This window comes from Xyrauchen texanus, chromosome 13 (genome assembly GCF_025860055.1).
Source record: "Xyrauchen texanus isolate HMW12.3.18 chromosome 13, RBS_HiC_50CHRs, whole genome shotgun sequence".
Taxonomy (NCBI): Eukaryota; Metazoa; Chordata; class Actinopteri; order Cypriniformes; family Catostomidae; genus Xyrauchen; species Xyrauchen texanus.
Genome location: NC_068288.1, coordinates 7,715,290 through 7,742,249, shown reverse-complemented (window position 1 = coordinate 7,742,249; position 26,960 = coordinate 7,715,290). Strand labels below are relative to the sequence as shown.

The following is a 26,960-nucleotide window of genomic DNA, read 5'->3' as shown; positions in this document are numbered from 1 at the left end:
GCGATGTTTTACACTGTTGCTATGGAATTACTGCTGTCCAGATTAGACGGATGCTGCTGGGACGCAGGATAACATGATAAATACCCACTAAAAGGTTTACACATTTTTGTTTTAGAGTAAATTTGAATGTATTTATGTATTTGTGTATTTTTAAGAAGAACAATGAATTACCATGATGATCTCTTTGTTTAATTCCGCTATTATATTATATGTAATTTTGTCCCTGGTCTTACACATGGGCATGTTTGACTGATGGATCTCGAGAAGTCAACATCATCGCGCTCACAGCAGTTCGGGCTTAAGGATGCGGCACTCATGATGGAATATTTAAACAGCAACAATCTGCGTTTATTTCAAGTAAACCACCAAGACCAGTGTGTTGAAGTGCAGAGGAGTGAGCAGCATGAAGATGAACTCGTCGCAGTGAATTGCAGATATTCTTTCCTGTGAAATGTTGCACTTTTATTACTCTTCCTCTTGTGGAGCGGGTTGAAATGACTGTTCTGGATTTACTTTGCTTTATTATTATTCCTCTCTTAAGTTTTCTTCATCATAAAGTTCCATCTGAAAAGTGAATCATTGATCGTGTAATATAATATGGAGGGTGGGATTCCAGTCATATTAGAGCAGTTCATGAGCAGCCCTCTTGTCATTTGGGTAAGTTGCATTTTTCCAGTGTGTTGTTGTTGCTGCAAGCAAAACATTACATACAACGTGTTTCAAATGATCATATAATGTACGTCCAAAACCAGTTGGTATCGCAGTTATTTGTAGTGGAAGATCATATGTGTTTTTCAAAATAACAACTGTTTACATCATATCATAAATTGGCCATCATAAACTGTACTCCAGCAGGCCTAAAATTAGGTTTATTTTTAATAATAGGCACATCTTAGCTAACAAGAAAACTCTTAAACATTTTCTCTGTTTTTGCAAAGGAAAAATAAAACACATGTGAGGGCCAATAGTGGGGCAAGTTGTCACAGTATATGATGTAAGTTGTCACAATGAAAATGCCTTTATATAGCCTATATATATATAGTTTTTATTATTATTTATTTATTTATTTTCAAAATAAACAGTAAATGATTTCTAAAACTCACAGCAAATACAAATGTAAAAGGTAACATTTTGGGGCAATTCCAGCATTACGGATGTGACATTTTCACTGAACTTCATATATAAAGTATTCATTACCAGTATATATTTTTTTGTATTTATTTATAATCATAGAACCATACAGATAGACTCCAGATCAGACATCAGAAAAGTGTTTGTCTAGACAAGTTATTTCCAGTTTAGATTGGCAAATTAACTTGTGTTACAGATGTTACAAAAATGGTTTTTGAAAAAAAAGTTTTTGGGAGACCACACACAATTTGTAAAATTGTGAATTGAAATGCACAATCCAGAAATAAAAATAGCCACATAATGTAGGAGAATGGGCACTCCAAAGAACATGTAATATTTATTTTTATTCATTGTCGTTTTTACATAAATGGGGAAAAACAGGCATTAAGGATGTGACATCTCTTTGTTACGAATGTGAAAGTTGTGAAAGCAGCACTTACATCATGAGGGGAAACCATCCAAAAAGCTTTGAAATCTGCAGACTTCGACATCTGAGATATATTATATGATGTTATAATACCCATCAAGTCTGCATGATGAATTCAAATAAGATTGAAATCTGCATTTTTTCATGTTATTGTTGATATTTTCGTGGAATTGCCCTTTGGCTAACTTTTCAATAAATATATTATATCCAATTACATTCTAAAAATTGTATAAATTGATAACATTTAAAACATGTGACAACTTGCCCCAATATAAATGTGACAACATGCCCCAACCTGACATTGTCCTGTAGAACACAGTTCAAACTTTCGTTTAAAATCTACCTTCATCATATAGTTAACCTTTTTGTAAATTTAAATAAATGGTTTTTAATCACCCTTTAGACTTTTTACAGTTTGCTTAAATGGTCCTGCTGTGACAAATTCATTTTTAAAAGTTGAAATAAATCAATGTTGTCTCTAAATGATAGTAATATAGCTCATAAAGGCATGTACTGTGATAGGGGTCATAACAATGGCATGTCTAATAACTATGCACAGATTTTACAGTTAAACTGCTTCTATGGAGTATAGCATGTCACAATGCATGACACTGTTGTCAATGCCTGACATGTCATGTTAACTGCCCATTTGTGTCTGTTCCAAAGGTTAAGACTTTTGGTCGACTAGGTGACAAAGAAGGGAATGTGGTCTCTGAATACACTGAATTAGTGGATGGCATATACTTAAACAAGGTCATGAACCAAATGTAAGTATGTCGACAGAGAAACACATAGTTATATCCCAGCAGTCAACTCAGTATAAGTCATGAATGTAGTTTACAGGTTTTCTCTACATACAGACTGACCATAAAGTTAAAGTCATGACAATGAAGGAACTTTTTGTAGTCTATCATTTAGCAGTATTTACATTTTAAAAACCATCCTTGCTAAGCTAGTGTCACATGCATATTGATTGCCATTAATCGATAAAGACTCGACCTTGGATTTCTTTTTAACTGCAAACCAATGTACACTGCAAGAACAATCTTTTTTCAGTGTTTTTGACTCTTTTTCCATTTAAATATATCAAAACATATCCTTCAAACAAAACTGTGTTTGTCAACATAATATTTTTTTAAGATTTAAATAAACTTCAAGATATATTCTCTGAAAACGAGTCTTCATATCTTGTGCACTTTTGCCTCTGAAGTAAATGCATCTTGTTTTAAACATGTTTAGATAACTTTTATCGGAAAACCATACAAAAATAATTATTTGAAATAGTGTTTTTGCAGCGTAACCTATATATGAAGCTAGCCTCTGTAATCACATGGATTGGGGGAAGCTTTTGGATTAGTGTTAGTTTGTTTGATCGACTTTTTTTTTATGATAGCAGAGACCATCATGAGACAGCAGCGTTTCAGGTCACTATGGCTGAGACCATGAGCTGCTGGATGAAGCAAAGCAGGCAGATGAGAGTCAGTTAAAGCAGTGATTTCAACAGGAATGTTCTGATAGGGTAATGGATAGCAGGGAAAAGATGCTCAATGCATATCATAAAATGCAACTAAACTTAAATCATACATAGTAAGGATAGTAAAATAAATAAGCTTATTGACTTTTAAAAGGGAAGATAAAATGGCTCCCAGTTCTTTAGTTGTTCACGTCAAAGTCCGTGAATCCAAACAACCTCTAACACTGAATCCTAGAGTTAGACCGATATAACGGTTTTACCGATTAATCGGTGGCGATAGTTGCTTTTGGCACAATCGGTTATCGCCAAAAATCTATGCCGATAGTTGGGATATTTTTCCCCCTATTTTCTGGTGAAATATACACCTACAAAACTCTTCACCTGATGCATGTATAGACAATAAAAAGCTTAATTTGGTAAAGATTTATATAGAGAGCACTGTAACAAAGCCAAGTCTCTGTCATTTAAAAAAAATAAAAAACTATTGGTGTATTTCAGGCTTTTTTATAGTTAAAAGTCCCATGTTATGCACCAAATCATAATTTTGTCTGGTTATTATTGGGATTTTTGTTGCGCAATAACCAGTTTTTGGAATTGTATTAATTTTGGACTCTTGTAGCCTTAATGTCTGTGCCTGTCATAGTAAGGAAATAATTGTTTTTAGCATTTTATAAATCTGTTTTAAAAAAATATCTGCCGGTTAATCAGTTATTGGCCTTTTCCACCACTTTAGTTATCATATTGGCAAAATTTAATTGAGTAACGGTGTGTCCAAAACATGTGTAAATAAATTCACTTAACTTGGTGTTCATATAGAATGAACTTAACTATTTAAGTTAAGGTAACAAGATGCAAGGGTTATGGTTAAAATAATAAATAGAGTATTTTGTTGCAAAATCTGTCTCTTGGTAACACGGCTAAAGCTAAAGCAATTTTTTGGAACATTGTTTGTTCCATGTATTAGACTGGTAAATCACACTTCTGAATGAACATTACATTTATATAGTGCTTTTCTGACATTACACTCAAAGCACATTACACAGTGAACATGGAACTCTCCTCAACCACCACAAGTGTGTAGCATCCACCTGGATGATGCAATGGCAGCCATAGTGCACCAGTACGCTCACTACACACCAGCTATTGGTGGAGAGGAGAGAGTGGAGTAATAGAGCCAATCTGCTCGTTTATGCATCCACACATTTATTTCTTACTCAGCCTGTCATGCTAACAATTTTACATATTGTTGGGCATATGAAGTTCATGGTAATATTAATACGTTTGATTTTAAGGACATTTTTGTTAACTTTTGTATGATATACAATTTTGGTAGTGTTTTGGGTCTCTACTCTGGCTCCTCCAGTTGAGATCTACTGTGTGAATTGAATTGAATTGCTGCTTTTGGCTCTGACTGCATGTGCCTCAGTGCTGGGTACTTCAGGAATTAAGTCACGTGGAAAAAAAAAATAGAATGAACGGATTGTGTTTTGGTGCTATTATTACTTTTGCCCTTCTTCCAGGTTAGTATACTAAACAGGTCTTCAGAAACAGAATGTCCCTGCTACTTATGATTTATATGATACAGGAATTAATGTCTTACATATCTCTTTTTCCACAGAAATACCAAAGCCACTGTTCAGGGTTTAAACAAAGTGAACAATGATGCCGGTCAAAGAGCGCAAAACCTGTCTGTTCTCATTTACAATATCAAATCATACTACCAGGTAAGTTGTTGAGAGAAACGCTGGTACCTTTTGGAGTATTTACAGTAAATAGAGCAGCCTAATCTCACAAAATTATGTAACCATGGAAACATTTTTGCAAAACAAATTGATGTGCTTCATTAAAAGTTTTGCTGCAGTTTCCCAGTGAATTGTCCAATGGGGAGCTGTGGCAGGGTAAGCAAGAGACAGACACAGTGGGTGTGCGTCAAGCCTCAGAGAGGAATTTATTGGAAACAACAATAAACGTAAAAGCGGTAATAAAGTGTCCAAGGGGGAATCTGGCAACCTCGCGGTGAATGGGGCTCCATGAAAGGGTGGGGTAGTGGCCATAGGAAGGCCCAGGCACGAGCTGGGTCACACGGCCGGTCACGCTCCCCTCGAAGGTCCACGGCGCGAGGGGCGGTGGCGTCACTGGCGTCCTGTCTTCCCAGGCCCATGGCAAGCGTGAGGGGAAGGCGGCCCGGCATCTAGCCTGTCGGCAGCAACGTGAGCGCATCACCCCCCGTGACTCAACGCGTCCGGGGGTTCGAGGAATGGCCCTAAGAGTCCCTAGGGGTGGATCATTCCACCACAGGGTACCAAAAGTGAGTGAAATGATATCATAATCAGACGAGGTTTTAAAGTACAATAAAGGTTTTAATGAGTAAAGCACCCCACCTTATCAGAAACGTTAACCTAAACCAGCCTGTGCACGTGCGTATGTGTATGTGCGTGTGTTTGCTTAAACAGTGAAACAACTCTGGCTACGTCTACAACTTCAGGGGCTATACAGCTGTATGCAGAGATGTGTTCATTAATTTCTGTTTCGTTTTTTATTTATTTTTTTCATTGCATCACAAATGGCTGGACTCGAAAAAGTCTGAGTAAAAATGCATCCGAGTCCATTAAAATTTTACTCGTGACTTGGACTAGAGTCAGAGTCCAAATTTTAGTACCCCAACTCTACATGATCAGCCATTGTACTCGTGATTTGTGTGAAAGTGAATAAAATGCACAGTTGTTGCAGCGCCTCTAGTGTTAATTTCACCAGAAATCTGCTCCGAAACAGAACGTGGCACGTAAAACTCAGTTTGCAAAAATGAAGTTAAAGTGAAGTTAAATCTATGAGAATAGGTTGATTTGGTGGGTTGTATGTAAGGTTCTGAAAGTAAACCGCCCATTACTTTATTCTTTAAAGAAATGTTATGTTTTGTTTGTTATGAAATGTTATGTTCCCATGCTTCCAGGACGAAAGCATGGGAATTTGTGAAAATAGTCAGTAAATTAGCATTTACAATGGCTATTGTTTCCACTCAGTTGTCATTTGCTGCTACTGTCAAGAAACTGTTTGATGCCGAACACATTAGCATTTGTGGGGAGACTGACAGGCAGGAATTTGGCGAATAGTTGCTGCAAGACTCTTATAATCAACCAACTGGTGGGCAAGAAGGCGGGACTTACAAAGAGGGGTTAAAGCAATGCAAATATGTGCACGCACACAATTAAGTATTAAACCAGATGCACATCATAATGCAACTAAAGCCGATTGAAATTTAGAAATCCCGGCCGGACACTTTAAGGTCCGAAAAAGAGGACATGTCCGGGAAAAAGAGGACGTATGGTCAATGTCTACATTACGTAAACATTCAGCGCACAGATTAAATTCGCGTCATGTCCTAGGGAGATTATTTAACAGCAAAAGATTGAATGAGATAAATATATAGTTTGCACATGCAGCGTTTTAAATGTGAGTGCTTGTGAATGTGTGGAGCAAGTGTTGTGCAGGCATAGAGACACAAACTGTTCATATCTTTAAGAGATCCTTGGCTCATACACAGAAAACACTATTATGAGCCCTCTGTTTGTAGCATAGTTGAGCAGGCAGAGCGCTAATTAACTTTTTAGCATGACTACATATTTATTAATTTAAATAGCAGCCTTTTGTGGTATAATAATCACTTGGATTCATGTAGCAACTGGCTTTTCCAGATTAAGAATCTGCCATGATCAGAGCTCCTTGGTCTAACAACACAGATACAGATCAAAATAAAAGCTCTGCCAAAATAAAAGCTCATTTAAATAAAAAAAGTATGACAGAAATAAATCACTACTGTATAGTTATGTAATATTCACTGTTATACTACAACTACTATTACTACTACTACTACTACTACTACTACTAAATCAATAGTAACTGTATTATATTTAAGCAATATCTCACATCTGTAGCCTAGTTTCCTTCCACTTTTCGTGCTATTTTCGACAAAGTGAAAATGCTTAAAAAAAGTTTTTGCGAAATTTGCCATCTTCTGCCTGTTTCCATTCAAAAGGCCTTTTATCTATAAAAATGTGTGCGTGATGACATCATGCTTAAAAAAAACACTTTGTCGCATAAGTTTTGGTTTATCGCAAAATAAATCTGCCCTTAAGTCGTTTCCATACCGAAATGTGTGTTTATCGCTATTTCGCCTCCCAGATGTCCCTTTTTTTGTTTTTCCTCTAAATGTTTTGTAGAATGGGGAGACAATTAAATGAAATTAGCCAGCTTACTCTCATTTTAATTTCACGAAAAAAAGCAATCAGAAAAGGAGGAATTGCAATAAAAATGGAGCAGCTGTCCTTCTGATAGGACTGTAATATTGGTCCTGATGTTGCACCTATCGTAGGTTCCGACCTGAAAGCGGAACGTCATGGTCCTGTTCAAGCTGGCAAACTTTCAGTCTGAGGATAAGGACCATCCATCGATGTGTATATGATGTGTGCACAGCTATTAAAGAAAAAAATATGCTGAGTTTACTTATGATACATTCCTGATATTCAATGGGCTATTTTGAGCAATCATCTAATCTAAAGCATCGCCATCACAACTGCATTATGCCCTGCATATTTGTCCAGCAACTTTTAATGACCAACTGAACTTCATTTTTCATCTCAAATACATTTTATTGTCATAATGCAAATTACATTTTCTGAAGAAACTCAGCAAATGTGATCTGAGGTAAAGAGGGTTTGATTTAAAATATTTAAACGTTTTAAAATGTTCAAAAGCTCGTTTTCTGAAAGTGAACTCAGCATTGGACAAATAGTTCTGAAAGTTTAAAGTGTAGAACATTCCGAGTCATTCAGCCAACTTTTTTCATCTACAGAACAGGGTAAGGCTAATTTAAGTTTGTGTAAAGAAAAGATAAGTCTAAAAAATTATATATTTTTTTTTCGTTTGGTAATTTATTGAATTTCATACAGGGAATTTTGCCAGGATTTTTTCAAAAGTAAATTGGGCTGTTAGTGTTCTAAAAAAGCACACTGATGTTTTTCTTCTTCTTAATTTTAAACATCTTTGTGCACAGAAATTATATGTTTGTTTTTTTTTGTATTGTGGGCTAATTCTGTGACTGCCGTCTATTATTTTGAATAGTGTGGAAAGGCAACTTTAATTAATAAACGAATGGCTTCAGCGATTAAATTAATCATAAAGAGTGGCCACTCATTTGTTCTCTGTGGACTTGTTGATGTGCATGATACAAGATAGTTGTGTTGGCACTCTTGGAAGTGTCATGTTTGCAGCATCATATCTATATGCCATTAAGATCAATCCATAATCACATACAATAGTTTGGCTTTCAAGAATGTATACTGTCGTCATGATTATCACAGGCTAACAATTGGGGTAAACTCGGTCATGTGACACTACATTTTTGCATTAATGCCAATTTTCTCGACAAAAAGTGTTTCCAAACCAGTTTTTCACGACATTTGAAGAATCAACATAGAGTTTATGCACAAGAGTTAAATGGAAAAATATGATGTCGACACTTGTGAAATTTTAGTTCTATCAGCTTTATTTTGATGCGCTAAAACGTTTTTTCACCAAAAATCCTTGGATGGAAACGTAGTTTGCGATGCTCTATTATGCAGCACTTTATTTGACAAAATATAACTCCTATGTTGTATGTAGGATTGTACTCTGAGGTTCTGTATAAAATCACTTCATTTGATAAAAATATTAACATTTCATGTTGAAAATTTATTGTTTTAATCTCATTTGATGAAAATTTTAAACGCAATTTTGATGATAAAATTGAAATAAACTGATGATATTTAGTTCAGAAAAAAAAACAGGGACTATGTATCGTTATCGGTACTTATACTCTTCTAAAAAAATGGTATCGGGACATCCATAATGTTCAAGATTCTGAACATTCTAACATCTAAAGTCATCACTTAAAGTTAATTCTACCCCCTGACCCTCAACACAGAGCCCACCCTGCACATCTGTCCCAGTGGAAATAGCCTCGCCACCAGACCTACAAGCTCTGCTTAGAGGGAATGGCCTAGATATCAGCCAGTCAAAGCCAGCATCTGTGTAATCAGCAGCTAGGAAACAGCAATGGCCCAGAGCAAAGTAGGAAAATGACCTATTTTACATCCCCTGAGACCTGTTTCTCTCTTACACATGCTGTTGGCTAACACATGCTGTTGGCTAAAGCGCTTAGAGAGATGCAATTATCCTAAAAAAGAAACTAGCCAAATGATGGAGTTATTTATCGAGTTATATGTCCAGTTGTGATTAGTCTGTGAAATTGTTCCATTGTGAAATCCTTGTTGACTTAAAAAAATAGTTCACCCTGAAGTGAAATCATTGAATGGGTTTACAGTACATGCACAATCTTACATTGCTAATGCTTAATAAGGTGACAATGTGTAAAGTCATGTAAAAGCCTTAAACGGTTTTCCTTTTTCCTTTATCATCATTTTGCCCATCATCTTGATTTCGCTTTGCATGTAATGTAAACACCTTAACCAGTTTTTCTAATGTGCAGAATTGTGCATGACCGTTCACGATTTTATATAAAAAGCAGAGAATACCCCGATGATTTGAAGTCTCATGTTAAGACTTTGCTCTTGCGTTGTCAGATTGTTTTAATAAGAGGATTTTTGGTAGCTATTAGTGCATTGGTTTCCATGTAAACAAACTCCATTGTTATTGAAACTGAAATAAGGAACTGGACTTTCTGTGACTTTTGCTGACCACAAGGAGACATTAATAAATAATGTTTTTTATTAATTATTATACAAGTTAATTCCTGGCCAGCCCACCTATTGGATTGTACCAAAAGTCCTCATATTAGGTATAAAACCAAATTAAAGTTTACATTTTTTGTAAAACTATCCATGGAATTCACTAAGAATGCATTGCGTCCGATGAAAGCTCTGGTTAAGCGGCCAATTCACTAAAGTAATTATACAGATCAGGCGATGGCACAAGCACACCGGTCACACTTATTGTTGGGTGTCTTTAACTACAATGTACTAACAGTACAATGCACTCAATACAATGTATTAACCGTGTAACTACATATTGTTCTGCAAAATTCTAACAAGATTCACATTTGCTTCTAATGAAGTTGAGGTATGGGTAGGTTTAGGAGAAGGGATAATGTTGGGGTTAGGGGTTAAAGGTAGGTTTTAGGGTAAGGGTTGTGTTAGGTTTAGGGTTAGGTGTAAGGTTAACAGTGTAACTACACAAATAATGAATGCAGATATTTTAAAAGTAAGTACAATGCACAACACTTATGTACATTAAAAGTGCATTGTATCAAATGCTTAAGTACATAGTAGTTAAAGACAACTAATATAAAGTGGGACAAAAGCAGCCACAAAATCGCTGCAGAATGCAATTTTACATGTAATTCCAATTTTGCGTACAGTTTCTGAATGGTATATATAGCAAAGGATGCAGCAGACCACCATTAACTGACCCACTTTGGCAGGACTGAACAACATCACTAACTATTGTGATCCAGACACCTGAATCATCTCTTTAACATGCCAAAAGTGTGCTTGACTACAATGCGCATATAGATATGTGCCAGTTCATAATGCTTTTCTCCATCATTTGATCATTATTTGATAAATTACTGTTGATACAATCTATAGAAAATGTTTACAAACATCTTTTTTTAGATATAATTCATTTTACTGCCTTCTTTCATCTGGCAGTAATAGTGCAATGTAAATTGCCTTTATGCAATTTTTTTGAATGAAGCAAAATCTATACTAAGCCTAATTTCCTTAGGATGGAGAACATGTGTGCAGAAAGGGCCTATAGTCACTTAATTTAAATACTTTAAATAAATTAAATAAATAATTTAAAGCCTGATTTTGCACTGAAATAGCATGCGTAAAAGTGGCGCAACTGTTTAGTGAATTTGCCCCCTTGTTTTCGCTACTTAAACTTCTAATTCACGCAAACATTGATACGGCTTTGGTTTCTTGGGGGTGTTCGCTGTCCTCTTCTGCATATCGCGGCGCTTTTTGTGGTCCGTTCTGCATAATGTGGCGGCTCATTTGAGCTTATTCGGCAGGTTTCGCGGCCGACCCACCTGCCCGCTCAGTTCTCCCGATGGCCATTCTGCCCCTGATCGGCCCCAAATTGCGTCGGCCCACCGGGAATATGCCCGGTATGCCAGATTACCTGTCCAGCTCTGGCTGCAGGGCTAACATTAGCTAACATATAACAAATTTGATCATCTGCGGTATAAAGATTTCAGTGTTTTTTACCTTCTATAAAAATCCAGGTAAAATAATCCCAGGTTAAGGTTAATGTAAGAAAATAACAGAAAAAAATGTGCTTCACAAGATACCACTGGCCATTGCATATGGACGGATGCATGTTTTCCCTTAAGGATTAAATGCAATTAAGTATTAATTTACCCATGTAGGCCTACTGTTTTCTTTTGATTAGGGAAATTAGTACACAAGCTTGTAATTTTGTGATTTGAACTGAGTGAAGGGAGATAAATTGTTTCTAAATGTTGTTCGGACACTGCAGCCTCTCGTTTCGGAACACATTTTCGTCAGAAAGAAATTACATCACGTAAACAGATTGTCCATATTTTGAATTCAAGATTGTAATTAAGGATTACAGGCTCGCTAATGTCACCAATTGTGTTGTATTTAGGTAGGTATTCCAGGTATTCCAATCAATTTCTTCTAATAATCCCAGATAGGCTACAGCAAATCCAGCTCGTAAATCCAGTGAGTTTATGCACCCGTCTCTGGGACCTCTACATACATCCCTTATACTGTGTGAATCGAAAGTAAACAATACAGACATATTACCACAATTATTCTACAGTCAGACATTTGTTTGGAAAAATAATCATGTCCAAACAGGGCTTTTGTTTAACACCATCTACTGTTGGATATGGTAAATGCATTCAGAATGAATAGGAACGGGGATAAAACGTATCTCCTTCGGTGATAAAAAATTAACGATCAGAAGGGGGATATCAAAAGCAGAGGCAGGGAAATTCCCCCCATCCCCCCCGACAAATCACACCCTGGTTAGCCATGTGTGAGCTTCAGTTTCTGGGGAAAATAAGTACAAAGTGGCGCCAAAAGGGAGGTGTATTTTTTTATGTCTAACTGTCTATAGAAATATATAATTGATTAAATCTACCCCCTAACCCAAACTCCAACCCTAAACCTAACTGGCAGAATGGGGTAAATTTCAGGGCATCTGAGCATTTAGAAGCAACATGTCGATTTCCAATGTGATCATGTTTAAAAGCTGGTCACATTAGCCAATTTTCCACCATCAGGCCAAACTGTTCTCATCAGAAAACTGTTCTGTGATTAAGCTTTATTTTTCCACTGTGGTGCATTGAAATCAGGAGAATGCACGTAACAGTTCCCTCTTTTGGCCACGGCATGAGAAGTAAACAATAGACCTTTTTCACACTAGTGCCATTTTTAATGTGAATGACAACGATAGACTTACAGTTTCTTCAGTGGGCTGTACTGCAGTTTAAAGTGTTTTTGGATCATTACGTGGACAAAACATTGAAAAGAAATCCTTCCAAGAACATTCAGTATACAATGAACTCCAGACAACATGAGATGTCTGATGTGATCTAGGATCTTTATACGGCTTTATACCATTCGTGCCATTGAAGAGATTGTAAGTCTATCCCTCACAGCCTCGTTGTCATTCCCATTCAAAATCAAAGATGCCGCTAGCGTGAATAAGTTCAATGGGTTGAGTGCGGCACAATGGAGAATAATTGCATATCCCAGTTTTACGGACTGCTTTATTTCCTGGTTTTACTCTGCTAAAAAAAGAGCAGAGACATGGACCATATCGCAAAAAGGAAAGTAAAGATAAAAAGGTGAGAGGTTTACCATAATTTGCTGAGGGCTTGTTTTTGCCACTGGACACGAACATGCAGAAAGGTTCTGGTTAAAAATGGTATTTATCAACAAAATATTATAGAAGTATTATATGAAAAGAGAATATGACAATATAGCGATGTTTAAAAGACCTAGTAATCTACTTACCTTATGAAAAAGCATGTAGAATTTTTTTTAATCTACAATACTAGTTAAACCATCATAATAAAATCATGAAGATACACTTAAAGAGTCACCACGTACTAAATCCAATCAACCAGCAAGACTGAGAATGGTTGAGTATGATTAGTCAACCATGCTAAGATTTCCAGGCCATGATGATGGAAAAGCAGCTCATGTGTCTGAAATGACAGTCAAATGTTAGAACTGCTGTACAAAAGTAATATTACACTTTCAAGTGATATTGCATTATGCACATTCACATGCTGCTTTAAACCCTGTAATGAATTGTCCACTGTGGTTGTCTGGTTATATGTCTGTGTAAGAATAACTAATACATTTTGAAGAAATTTTATTGAGTACTGTATAATCTAACATCTTAAAAGACCTCTTTGATGCTTCTTGGAAAAGAACAAAATTGCACAAGTTGGTGACCACAACATTTGAGTTCATTTAAAGTTCCACATCAAAGTTTCATAATTGGCTAGATTTAAACATCCCCTAAGGGCCTACACACATTTCCTGAACTCCTTGAGATATCTCAGAACAATTACCCTGGTCCCCAGTCCTGCCTGTAATTTACAACTTAAAACGGTTGATTGCAAAGAAATGTTGCTCTTTAATAAAGAACTGAGATCTACTGTTTTTAGTGTAAAATTCTGTGTATCTCATATCTCTGTTGTTTTTTATTTTGTTTTTCTTTTTGACTATTTTAGGAGACCCTGCATCAGCTGATCATGATGCCTCCTGCTAATGTGCTGCTGCTGGGCAGGAATCCAGTCTGTGGTACGTCAGCTCTTGGAAAAACGGATTCTGAGAAAGTGCAGAACTGTTCCATAGGGTTGAAACTAATGACACACACATGAACAATATGTATCAGGAACTCAGAGGAATTACAATGTTTTGATTTATTTGCAATCTTTGGGAATTTGATATTTGTCAGACTAATAAATTTTTCATTTATATATTTTATAAGCTTTTTTATTAATTAAATTATACATGCCATCTTTTTTCAACAAAAGGTATCATTTATTTGCTTATATTAATTTTTATGATTTAAGATTTAAGATACGTGAAATGATAAGAAATTATAATATAATCTTTTTTAACCACAGCAAACGATAATATTTATTTATAATCATTTAAGCTTTATTTATTAATGTTTTTATTTATTTATAAGATTAGAAGACATATCACTTTACAAGTCACTTCAGTAGATTTTTTTTCAACCTCAATAAAACATGTTATTTATTTATGTTTTAGGATTTATTTATTTATATATTAGAATACATGAAATTACTGTATATGTGCCATTATAATAAAAAAATCCAACAAAAAAATACAATGTACTTATTTTAATATTTCAATTTATTTATTTATTAGATTACCTATACATTTCATTACAATATAATACTTTTTAAACAACAAAACAGAGAATGTAATAAAGAATTTTCTCATAGATGCAGTAGGTGATAATTTTAATATATATATATATATATATATATATATATATATATATATATATATATATATATATATATATATATATAAACACACACACACACACACACATTTAGTTTGCATACAAAAAACTGCTTTCTCTGGAAAATATTTTTAAACTGTATTTTACAAGTACATAATCCAAGTTATTTTAGAGTGCGCCAAATAACTGTATTCAGGATGAGCAGATTTGCCATGTGTTTGTGTCATGTAGTTAATTTCATTAAAAAGCACATATTTTATCTTAATTGACAAGAAACCTCCTTTGTTTCTAGAGGAAGGTCTAGAAGAAATTAGGAAGTTGCTGTTACTGTTGCTTGGATGTGCTGTGCAGGTAATGTTACATACGTGGAAAATTTAAAACAGAGCACTTGACATTTTGGTTCAATTATCTCTTTACACAAACTAATTCAATAACCCTGATACTGTTTTGCAGTGTGAAAGAAAAGAGGAATACATCGAGAAGATACAAAGCCTTGACTTTGACACACAAGCAGCAATCGCAGCTCATATTCAAGAGGTATCTGAATAAATTGGCCCATTATTACCAGAATACCAGAAGAAAGGATTCGCTAAATAATACATCTTATCCCATTTTGGTCTGTCGCAAGGGTTGGTTATTTTGCTTGTCAAATATGACACAATATAACTGATTATGAGGTAATTATGTTCAATAGGACTTCTGAGGAACAACTAATTAATTAAGCGTCATCTCTGCCTGAAAGAAAATAGCTCCACCTACAGGCACAGTAAAGTCCTACAGGCACACTAAACCACCGGTGGGTCCAAAGGGGGGCACTTTAGACCTTATTCACGCTAGCGGCATCTTTAAATTTTAATGGGAATGACAACAAGGCTGTGAGGGATAGACTTACAATCTCTGCAATGGACTGCATGTGTTTTTGATTGTTCCACGGATAAAACAAATATTGATAAAATATCTGTCCAAGAACAATTTAGTATACCTAGATGTAATGTGGTAGAAATATTATTACTAATATAAAATTATTTCACATAGCACTTAAATAGACAAGTCATTTATGAAATTAAAATTCTCATTCTGGGGAATGTGACTATACAGCTTCTTTTATTGCTCTTTGTAAAGTATTCAATGGAAAGGATGAGGCGAGAACCGATAGTTTAATGATAAACTTAAAAGAAGACACAAACACACACATGACGGACATGTCTGTTAACGATCTCTCTCTCCCGCACGATCCTCTGCAGTCGGCCTTTAAACCTCAGAGGCTTGATTAGCCTAATAGGGAACCGATTAGCCTAGTAGGATCACGACCCGGCCCCGCCCTCCGCCCTGCCACATTCCTCCCTTGTTCTCACATTCACCCCCTTTCCCTGGGCGAGGGCGTGCTTTACGTCTAGTCTGCCGGCAGGTCATCCCCATCTACCTGGACGAGGGAGGGGACAAGGGGAGGGAAACAACTGATTAAAATGGGGGGTACTTCCTGAAACAGTGTAGTACCCCCCAAAAGCTGTAAAATTTAGAAGAGGGAAAAGGCCAATGCAGAGCGACAGTGAGAGAGAGAGAGAGAGAGGAGAGAGAGAGATTAAAAAAAAAAAAAAAACTCTTACTCTCCAGTTCTCCGGTACACCACAGCTTGTTCCTCGGCCACTCCACAGAACTGATTAAAATGGGGGGTACTTCCTGAAACAGTGTAGTACCCCCCAAAAACTGTAAAATTTCAAAGAGGGAAAAGGCCAATGCAGAGCGACAGTGAGAGAGAGAGAGAGAGAGAGAGAGAGAGAGAGAGAGAGAGAGAGATAAAAAAAAAAAAAAACTCTTACTCTCCAGTTCTCCGGTACGCCACAGCTTGTTCCTCGGCACACATGACGGACATGTCCGTAAACAATCTCTCTCTCCCGCACGATCTGCACGATGCAGTCGGCCTTTAAACCTCAGAGGCTTTATTAGCCTAATACGGGACCGGGTGCATAGGATCACGACCCGGCCCCACCCTCCGCCCTGCCACACTCTTATACCACCAAAAAGAATCACAAAGTGAAATATGGTTTCTGAAAGACAACAAATACAAACGTCTCTTTTATGGGCCAATCACTGCTACTGTAAGCCCCAAGAAGACACAAACTTTATATCTGATCTTACCTTTTACCTTTTGCTTTTCTGTGGCTTGCTTGGGTGAACAATCCGATGTTATATCTTGGATGTCCAGAACAAAATATGCTGTCCAGCAAGAAAAGCATGTTAAACAAATCATCAGGAAAATATGTTAGCAACTATTGACTTTTGAAAGGGGAGGATGTTAGCTTTCTATTGACACCTAGATTGAGTTTCTAGTCCACTCAGTGGCCGAGATATTCAATTAAACAATGGGGTGGTGCATGAACTGAAAATAAGACTGAATGTCTATGGACGTGCACATCTGTGAGGGCTGAGCTGCGTTAGAGTGCCACCTACATTTCAGATTAGCGTACTGTGATGGAAGATGATAGAGGAAAACTTATTTTTACGTACTTGTGGAATGAAGCAAAATATTTTGCAGGGATATAGAGTGAACAGAACCAGAATAGCATGCTTACAAAGTTAGGACAAAAAAAGGTAAACAAACAAAAAAGATTGTATACAATGTTATTTATGAATAATTGGAGTCATTTATATTTTAGACCATTATTAATATTATTTTTATAATTTTTTTTGCCATTTGTCCACAGTATTTGTGAATGGTGAAATTTGAGTACGAGAAATTGCAAATGTCAGTACAAAATGCACCAGAGTTTAAGGGGTTAATGTCATAACAGGAGACCAAATATTAAGCTTTTTTCTGATTAGATTGTGAACTGCATGTAATTTCCATTATGTACTATGCAACGTGTAACTTTTTACCAGGTGCTGTTTTGTTTTTAGAGCCCACAAAATGCCCCAAAAAAGTAATTGTTTTGTTTAAATGCTTTACTCTAGGTGACTCACTGTCAGGATAGTGTGATTGATCTGCGCTGGTTCGAGACAGAGGGTCTGTGTCCAGATGAATGGGGAAATATCTGCAGAAGTATGATAATCAACCTCAAAATTCTAGTTAACCAGAGAGACCAGCAATTTGAGGTATCTTCAAAAGTTTCATGACATTTTCAGTTTACTCCTTTGCTGTCTTGGAAATCCTAGTATTTATTATGTTACTTTTATGAGCACATTATAACAAAAGGATTAGAATAATATTGCTACACTTATTATTTTACCTTATCTTAAATATTTTACCCATTCTTAATGCCTTCTGGATGATGTCAGAGCAGCTTACTAATTAATTCTCTGTCTCTGCTGGCAGACCATCGTGGAACTGATTCATGGGAAAGAGACAGTGCATTCTGCAGTGTTCATTGATGACCCCTCCCTCACAGAGTCCTCCAGCAATCAGCTCCCTTTTTCCCAGCAGCACCTGGCACTAGAGCTGAGCGATGCTAAAGCCAAGATGAAACGCCTCAGACAGGAGCTGTGAGCATACGCACACGCACACACAAAACTGAACTAGACATGCTCAGATATGATGAATGACCAGCTGAACTTAAACGAACCCAGGGTGACAGCCTGTCTGCCTGTACATTTCTTCATAGGCGTGAGGCAGAGATTGAGTTGTGTTGTGGGGAAGAATAACTTAAGTGCCAAGATCCTTTTAGTGAATAAGAAGTTGGTGAATAAGAAGTTGGATTCAATCTTCCTTTTAGTGAATAAGAAGTTGGTGAATAAGAAGTTGGATTCAATCTTGTCTTTTACAGAGTGTAAAAATCTCGTGAGCGTGCACTCTGAAGGAAATGTACCTTATTTGGCTGCAATTGGTCCGGAGATGTTGTGGATTACACTGTCCAGTCACCATTGCTTAAGTTCAGCCGTGAAATGCATTGACATTGCATTTAACAGCATCAACTCTGACTTTGGTTAAACTTTTCCATGGACTGTTTTCACAATGTTCTCCATTTTAGAGCATGGCTAGAGACCAGTAACGTGCCCGTTGGACATCAGTTAGAAGGTAAAAGTGTTGCAAAATTCAAGAGTTTGTAGATTTGAATTTATGAACATGTACAATAAATATTTTTATATAAGCAAAACAATAGAAATTATACAAGTAAAAGTTAGCTTATTCTTTGTTCTGTGTATTTTGTTTCCAAAGTTGAGATCCAGACACCCCTTTTTCATTCTTTTTTAATATTCTTTCTGTTATTTATAGTCAGTTGGTTATCAAAAATATAATTGAATGGTGATAAGGGAAATCTAAAATCTATTTACATTATTAGGTTCTAAAATAATAAATATTTTGTTAAAAATGTTTATGAATTTTTAAACAGTGACAACAACTTTTATCAGTATAAAGTAATTTCATGACATCCTATAAATTGATAGAATGTGAAATTTGTACACAAGTTAAAATGTGATTACAGGATAAAATGCTAAATTTGTAAATAAAATGTACGTGGAGTCATGTGAGGTTCGGACGTTTTAATACTTTTTATGTCATAAAAACCAGTGAGATTTGATACACCCTGATTCTTAACTGTTCTAGGAAGACAATATGTCAAATAATTCTAAATTATTGGGCTCTGGAGATATTAAAAGACACTTACGTGCTTACGAACACAAAGAACATGTCAGTGTGGCATGGGGACATGGTCATGTGTCAGTCTGCGGGAGAGAGAGAGCGGTAAGGCTTGTCATCTGGTTCATAATTAACCCTAACACCTGTCTCTTGTTATATTGATACGGAGGGAGACATAAAAGGCATGCCGAGTGTCCAAAGACGGAGAGAGAGAGAGAGAGAGAGAGAGAGAGAGAGAGAGAAAACAAGAGACAGGTGTTAGGGTTAATTATGAACCAGGTGACAAGCCTTACCGCTCTCACTCTCCTGCAGACCAACACATGACCATGTCCCCACGCCACAGTCGGTAATGCTGACAAAGTTCGTTGATGACTTGGAGGATCTTGCTGTAATACGTCGATTGATTTGCCATGGAGGCAAAATTCAATGAGCTGGTCACAAGAGGGCAAATGTTGAGAAACGGATCGATTATCTGGAGTCATTGGAGAGGGAATTAGCTGCTAATCCGCTATCAAACAAGGTGGACTTGGAACGTGTTTGGGAAAAGTTGGAAGACCTTGAGAATCGGTACCGAATTCCTGGCCAAATTGAAAATAGATGGTAAAGATGGCCACAAAGTATTTACTTGTAACCCAACAAGTATTGTCCTTCATAAAGTCAATGGAATGAGTAAGTTATTGTGTGGCGCTCGCTTTTCAGCCGAGCGGGCCTGACTCACTGAACATTCATTTGCCAGTCTGAGGAAAATGTGTGCCTTTTTTGTTTCTTTTTGTGTTGGTTCCATCTAGCGGCTGGAGTTAAACTGTACGTTCATTATGCTTAGGCCTCCTATTGGCTGAAGTTTGTTTTGTGGAGTATTTTTTGCAGGACATTGGAATATTAGGATATCTGCTGCACTCATGTAACAATCGGCTCTTTGAACATTTGTTTGACTGTCCGAGGATCTGAACAGCTTTTTTTTTTGTGCGTGTTGTTTTTCCGCTAGAGGCTGGAGTTTGTTTTGTAGATTTTCTTCTGTTATGTAATTCTGTCTCACTAAATTTGTTTAGAAACACAGGACTTGAGCAATCCGACAGCAAAGTTGTCGTGCGGCTCTTGTAGGCGTACATGGACTTTAGAGGGATGACTGAATTGACACTGTCAATTTAATGCACACATTCTTTTCTGTTTGTTTGGTTAGGGGGAAGTTTGAGGTTTGATTATTGCACTAATGTTGGAATGTGGTCTTAATAATCTTGTTTTTGACACACAATAAATGTTTTCTCATATGTCAAAATGTCAAATGTTAATATGAGTGGGTTGTCTCTCTCCATGTGGAATGTGAATGGGTTGGGTCACCCCATAAAAAGAAGGAAGTTTATTTATTTTCTCAAACAAAAGAAATATGACACAGAGATTTTCCCCGTAGGAAGCTGAAAATTTTGGGAGGTTATGGGGTGGGCATGTTTTCTTTAGTGCAGGCTCAAGTAAGAGCAAGGGAGTCATTACATTGATAAGTAAACATCTACAATTTGAATGTCTCAAACAGAGTAAAGATAAATTAGGAAGAGTCATTATTTGTGGAGCGGAGGGGGGCGGGGCCGGTCGGAATATCGCGCGCCCGGTCCCCAATCAGCCTGATGAGGCGCGCGAGGGATAAAGGCGGCCGGTGACGATTGTTCGAGAGAGAGAAAATTACGGACATGTCCGTCATGTGTGTTTATGTTTGTGCTTTGAGTTTTATTAAATATGATTTATGTTGACTAGCCGGTTCTCGCCTCCTCCTTGCCCATCCTTTAACTGTTTTACATTGGTGCCGAAAACCCGGGAAGGAGGAGGGATGCCCGTCGCAGAGTCCTCGACACTGCCGTCCACCCAGGGGAGCGCCGCTGCCATCTGCCGGGGACGGAGTAGCCCGACCGCCCGGATCGCGAGGTACGGGCGTCGTCCGCAGGGGCAAGTGGGGACTGGATACCCCGACCGCCTGGAGCGAGGAGCCGCTGCGGGGCGGAGGAGTGCCCTGCCGTCCCCAGAGACGCGGAGGGGTCGAGGGAAGACCGCCCGTCCGCGAGGGAGGAGGGAAGAAACTCTCCGACCGCCGGAGCGGTAGAGCCGCTGCCAGGGGCGGAGGAGTGTCCCCATTTGCCGCCAGAAAAGCGGAGGCGCTGCTCTACCCGCTGGGGGTCAGCGGTTTCACTCCGTTCGCCCGGTGTTGGAGCGGCTGTCGTCCGCCTGAGTGTGGAGGAGTGTTCGAGGACCACGCTGACGGTACATCAGAGAACCGGTGAGTGAGCTTTTCTCTCTCTCTCTCTCTCCCTGTCGCACCGTGTTGGCCTTTTCCCTCGCCTATTTTGTTTTTTTTGTTGTTGTTGTTGTTGTCTTCCTCCTGTCTCCTCCCAGGGCGAGGAAGGCGGGATGACCACGCGGACGTAAGATACACCCGCCCCAGGGATGGGGGTGTACGTCATGCCGGTGGCACCCGGCCTGAGATAACGCCGGGAGGAGTGTGGAGCGGAGGGGGCGGGCCGGTCGGAATATCGCGCCCGTCCCCAATCAGCCTGATGAGGCGCTGAGGGATAAAGGCGACGGTGACGATTGTTCGAGAGAGAGAATTACGGACATGTCCGTCATGTGTGTTTATGTTTGTGCTTTGAGTTTTATTAAATATGATTTATGTTGACTAGCCGGTTCTCGCCTCCTCCTTGCCCATCCTTTAACTGTTTTACATTATTGTTTTAGCAGAAATTCAGGGGCAAAGATTGATTTTGGCTAATATTTACTCACCTAACGCTGATGATCAGGGCTTTTTATCGATCTTGAAGGAAAGTTGCAAGCCGCTGGCACCCTTCATATAATATTGGGAGGTGAATTTTATCTATTGATGGACTCAGTCCTTGACTGTGTCATAGTGAAGCAAAAGTGTGCAAGACTCCTAGAGCATCACTGATGCTTCACAGGATGTGTAAAGATCTTGGTCTTACAGATTCAGTCCTAAATGAGAAGACCCTCATTTCATCTGTTGTTGATTGCTCAATTGGAAACATCTTAGTCTCAGATCAGGCCCTGGTGTGTTTATAGGTATTGCCACATATGAATACAAAAAAAAAAATGTTTATCCCATTTTGCAAAAATACTAATTTCCAACAAATGTTGAAGGCTGAAGTCAATGTTTATATGGAGACCAACTGGTATTACATTTATTATTTTCCTCAATTCTACAAACAATACCCCATAATGACATCGTTTGTTTGAAATCTTTGCAAATTGATAAAAAAATAAGTATTCACAGCCTTTGCTCAATACTTTGTTGAAGCACATTTGGCACCAATTACTGCCACTGAAAAATATCCCCACAGCATGATGCTGCCACCACCATGCTTCCCTGCAGGGATGGTATTGGCCAGGTGATGAGCAGTGCCTGGTTTCCTCCAGACATGACGCTTGCCATTCAGGCCAAAGGATTCATCAGATCAGAGAATTTTGTTTCTTATTGTCTGAGAGTCCTTCAGGAGCCTTTTGGCAAACTCCAGGCGGGCTGTTTTGTGCCTTTTACTGAGGAGTGGCTTCTGTTTGGCCACTCTGCCATACAGGCCTGATTGGTGGAGTGCTGCAGAGATGGTTGTTCTTCTGGAAGGTTCTCCTCTCTCCACAGAGAAACGCTGGAGCTATGTCAGAGTGACCATGGGGTTCTCCCTGACTAAGGCCCTTCTCCCACGATCTCTCAGTTTGGACGGGCAGCCAGCTCAAGGAAGAGTCCTGGTGGTTCCAAACTTCTTCCATTTACGGATGAAAGAAATTTTTCTGTACCCTTCCCCAGATCTGTGCCTCGATACAATCCTGTCTCAGAGGTCTTCAGACAATTCCTTGGACTTCATGGCTTGGTTTGTGCTCTGACATGCACGGTTTACTGTGTCTCTCATGAAACGTGCGTGCAAGCCGAGTCGGACGCATGCCGCGTTTTGGAGAGTTTGGCATACAAAGCCCTTCTGCTCCATGTGGTTCAGCACAATAGAGAGGTTAAATTCAGAAACATGCTTGTGAACAGAGTAGGGCACATGCAATGTCATGTAAAGTTCAGCATACATTCTCGATGAGAATGCCACCATACGTTGGGGCGCAGTGAAGGCGTTCACTCCTGAAATGTGCATGCAAGCCAGGTCGGGCACACACAACATTTTGGAGAGTTCGCCATAAATTCCCATTGAGAATGGCACAACACACTGGGCGAGCCAAGTAGCCGCATGCCATCTTATATAGACAGGTGTGTGCCTTTCCAAATCATGTAAAATCAACTGAATTTACCACAGGTGGACTCCAATCAAGTTGTAGAAACATCTCAAGGATGATCAGTGGAAACAGGATGCATGTGAGCTCAATATTGAGTGTCATGGCAAAGGCTGTGAATACTTATGTACATGTGATTTTATTTGTTTTTTATTTTTAATACATTTGCAAAGATTTCAAACAAACTTCTTTCATGTTGTCATTATGGAGTATTGTTTGTAGAATTTTGAGTACAATAATGAATTTAATCAATTTTGGAATAAAGCTGTAATGAATCACACTTCTTTAAACTGGAATTCTGGTCAAAATGATTTTGGAGAAAGAAATAGCCCCTGTTATTTTAGGCACCTTTTAACCCTTTTGGATAGGTTCATGTGATCATTCTGTGCAGGGAGCCCAGTGATGTGGCAGCACCTGATGTGGCCATCAACCTGTGTGCTCTCTGTAATGTTTTCAGAGGAATCATTCTCCCCAATTTGAAGCTTTTGAAGTGATGGAGAAAAAACATTTACTGTGTGCATCAGCTACAGATGAGCGAGCAAACATGTTTTTGTGCTTGTCATTCTGAGCCCCTGACTGCACTAAATTTAGTGCAAGAAAATGTATCTTTGCCTAGTCTTTTTGAACAGAAAAGGATCGATTCAGTTGACTAAAGCGATTCAGTCGATATCTTTTGTAATAAGAAAGAGGTTCTTCCCCACTGAACACAGTGTAAGCATATCCTGCACTCATTCATGAGGACTCAAATTTTGTTAAAGGCAGCCACCTCGTGCATTGAACTGTGTAACGTATCATCACTGGTAACATGCTCAAAGCATTTGCATGATGCGCAGGAGGGCACATAGTCTCGGTATCTGGCCGAAAATGTGTGGGGATTGGATTTGCTGCAAAGTTGGGGAGGAAAAATATATCTTTTGAGTACGCAACTGCATCTCAAGTCAAGTGGTTTTTATTGTCGTTTCAACCATATACAGTTAGTACAGTACACAGCAAAACGAGACAACGTTCCTCCAGGACCATGGTGCTACATAAAAACAACAAAGGACCAACATAGGACCACATGAGACTACACAACGAAATAAAATACCTATATAAACTACCTATATATACCTATATAAAGTGCATGTTTATATCTCTGGGCAAAAGCTTTGAGGTGCTGACTCTAATTTTTATGTTTGCAAGAACACATTTTAACTCTCTAACTCATCTAGTAGTGATTGCGGAGAGAAGAGACATGGACTGAGCCTTCTTCTAGGCTGGGGCAAACAATGGTTTAGGGCTCTGTTTTCCACTTTTGCCAATCTGACATAGTCAGGAGTGCTTCGGGTGGCCTGGAGGTATTTCCCTGACATGGTGTAAGCTTGGCCATGACACTTTGTGTCTCGGTCATGGCCACTGTAATCTCACTACCAGCTCAGTGCTGATTGTTATTAGTTATTATTAGTTTTGGCATGGTGTGGCCCTGACGAAAATCATGAGCAAAGGGGCTTTTCAGCTGCTGCAGCACACATAGGCAGGACATGTTCCATAGCCTGCAAATGCTTCTTTGCAGCTTAGTGTTTTTCAGAGAAAACGCTTTTGCGTCTCCGAACAAGCTCATCTGTGACACAAGAGTGTCAGAATGACTTACTTTGCCAGGGCAGTTATCTCAGTGGTGCAGAGCACAAGGTCAGGATTCCATTCTTCCATGTCCTCCAGGATTTTCCCTAATAGACCTGCAAAACTGCATGGTGTGTAGGTCTGATATGGGAGCATAAGATTAGCCGTGGGAGTAGATGTAAGTCTGCACAGTTTGGACGGGAGTGAAGGGCGTTATTTCCAGCTGGTGCAGAAGGTGCAGAAGCGGGCATAAACGCTTCTCCCACCTGTGGGAGGGTGGTAAAGCCCTTCTGCTCCTCTGTTTTAGCTCAGTACAGATGTTAACTTCTGAAACATGCGTGTGAACCGAGTGGGGAGCACGACATGTTTTGGAGAGTCCGACATTCATTCTTAGTGAGAATGGCACCATATGCCAGGGCCGGTAGAGGCAGACTCTCATGAAACGTGCGTGCAAGCCGAGTCGGACGCATGCCGCGTTTTGGAGAGTTTGGCATACAAAGCCCTTCTGCTCCATGTGGTTCAGCACAATAGAGAGGTTAAATTCAGAAACATGCTTGTGAACAGAGTAGGGCACATGCAATGTCATGTAAAGTTCAGCATACATTCTCGATGAGAATGCCACCATACGTTGGGGCGCAGTGAAGGCGTTCACTCCTGAAATGTGCATGCAAGCCAGGTCGGGCACACACAACATTTTGGAGAGTTTGCCATAAATTCCCATTGAGAATGGCACAACACACTGGGCGAGCCAAGTAGCCGCATGCCACATTCCTTGGAGAGAACGAGCAACAATTCTGCTGAACTGTACCATGCCCCACCTACCTCGGCACGCTAGACACTACATACTCGTCTGGAGATATGCCAAATGAAATCGAACAGTCCATCTCAACAAAGGGACATAGATTTCCGTGGGCATATTCCATGGATGAAAATGCTGTAGATTTAGAGCAGGGAACCTGCAAAACTTCCGCCGGTGGGAGACATTCCTCGATTCTCCACACTCAACGTCTGAGCCTCTTGCACCAACAGCCTGTGTTCCATGCTGCAGGAGGCTGTAGACACAGTGACATCCTTCAAGAAGAACAGCGACTGTGCAGTGAACATATTGCTCATCCACGAATGCTGCTTCATTGTGGGTGCTGCCCAGGCATTAAGACTGTGCAATGTGTCTACCGCAGGAAATTATGATCCTTAAAAATTTCACTTTTAGTTTGTTTTGCCTGTTAAAAACACACAAATACAATAATATATGCAAGGATACAATTTCTCGTCAGGCAGGCAGGGAACAGAAGTGCTTTCTGCTAAACAGGAGAGAATCTATCCGCTGAACTAGGTGCAACTCTCGACGAAGGCGTGATCCACAGAGAGAGATCCATACTCGACTTCTGAAGGAAAAGTACTGAGAAGGCTGTCTTTCGGTCAACCATTTCTATGCTCGCTGACCATAGAAGGCAGAACTTTGAAAGACATCTGCCAATGAAACTGGCCTGATGGAGAAACATTCAGAGAGATCGGCACTCTTGGGAGCGACCCCTACTGTCGATCATCATCTTAACATTAAATAAAGGACGTTAAACAAAAAAGTACAAGCTAATGGCGATTTATTTTTCTCCAATGTGTCCGTAGAGGATTGGGTTTTGCATCGTCATGACAATTTATCTTCACAGAAATAGTTAGTAAGCAATATTATCACACTAACATCATGTAAACACATATATTGGTTAACGTCTTGTGGGTACACTTTTAAAACAGTCAGTATTTTATATTTACTGACTGGCCCCATTCACTTCGATTGTAAGTGCCTCACTGTAACACAGATTATTGATATTTTTAAAGGAGGAACAAGTTGAAATTAATTTTTGTGGTAATCAGCATTATGCCACAAATACAATATAACAATATTGCCTGAACAAATGTCTTAAAGCTACACAGCTCTGTCAGTTACAAAGAGT

The 26,960-nt window shown here is 38.8% G+C and overlaps 1 protein-coding gene across 1 annotated transcript in view; it reads left to right on the top strand.

Annotated features, from left to right (window-relative positions):
- The first annotated feature begins 454 nt into the window (after positions 1 to 454).
- Positions 455 to 26,960, top strand: part of LOC127654207 (girdin-like) — a 54,447-nt gene continuing 27,941 nt past the window's right edge. Inside the window, exons 1-8 of the mRNA XM_052141293.1 lie at positions 455 to 657; positions 2,225 to 2,325; positions 4,651 to 4,756; positions 13,804 to 13,873; positions 14,863 to 14,921; positions 15,024 to 15,107; positions 17,523 to 17,663; positions 17,884 to 18,050. Of these exons, the coding sequence (XP_051997253.1) occupies positions 598 to 657; positions 2,225 to 2,325; positions 4,651 to 4,756; positions 13,804 to 13,873; positions 14,863 to 14,921; positions 15,024 to 15,107; positions 17,523 to 17,663; positions 17,884 to 18,050 (788 nt within the window). The 5' untranslated portion in view covers positions 455 to 597. The remainder of the gene's footprint in view (positions 658 to 2,224; positions 2,326 to 4,650; positions 4,757 to 13,803; positions 13,874 to 14,862; positions 14,922 to 15,023; positions 15,108 to 17,522; positions 17,664 to 17,883; positions 18,051 to 26,960) is intronic.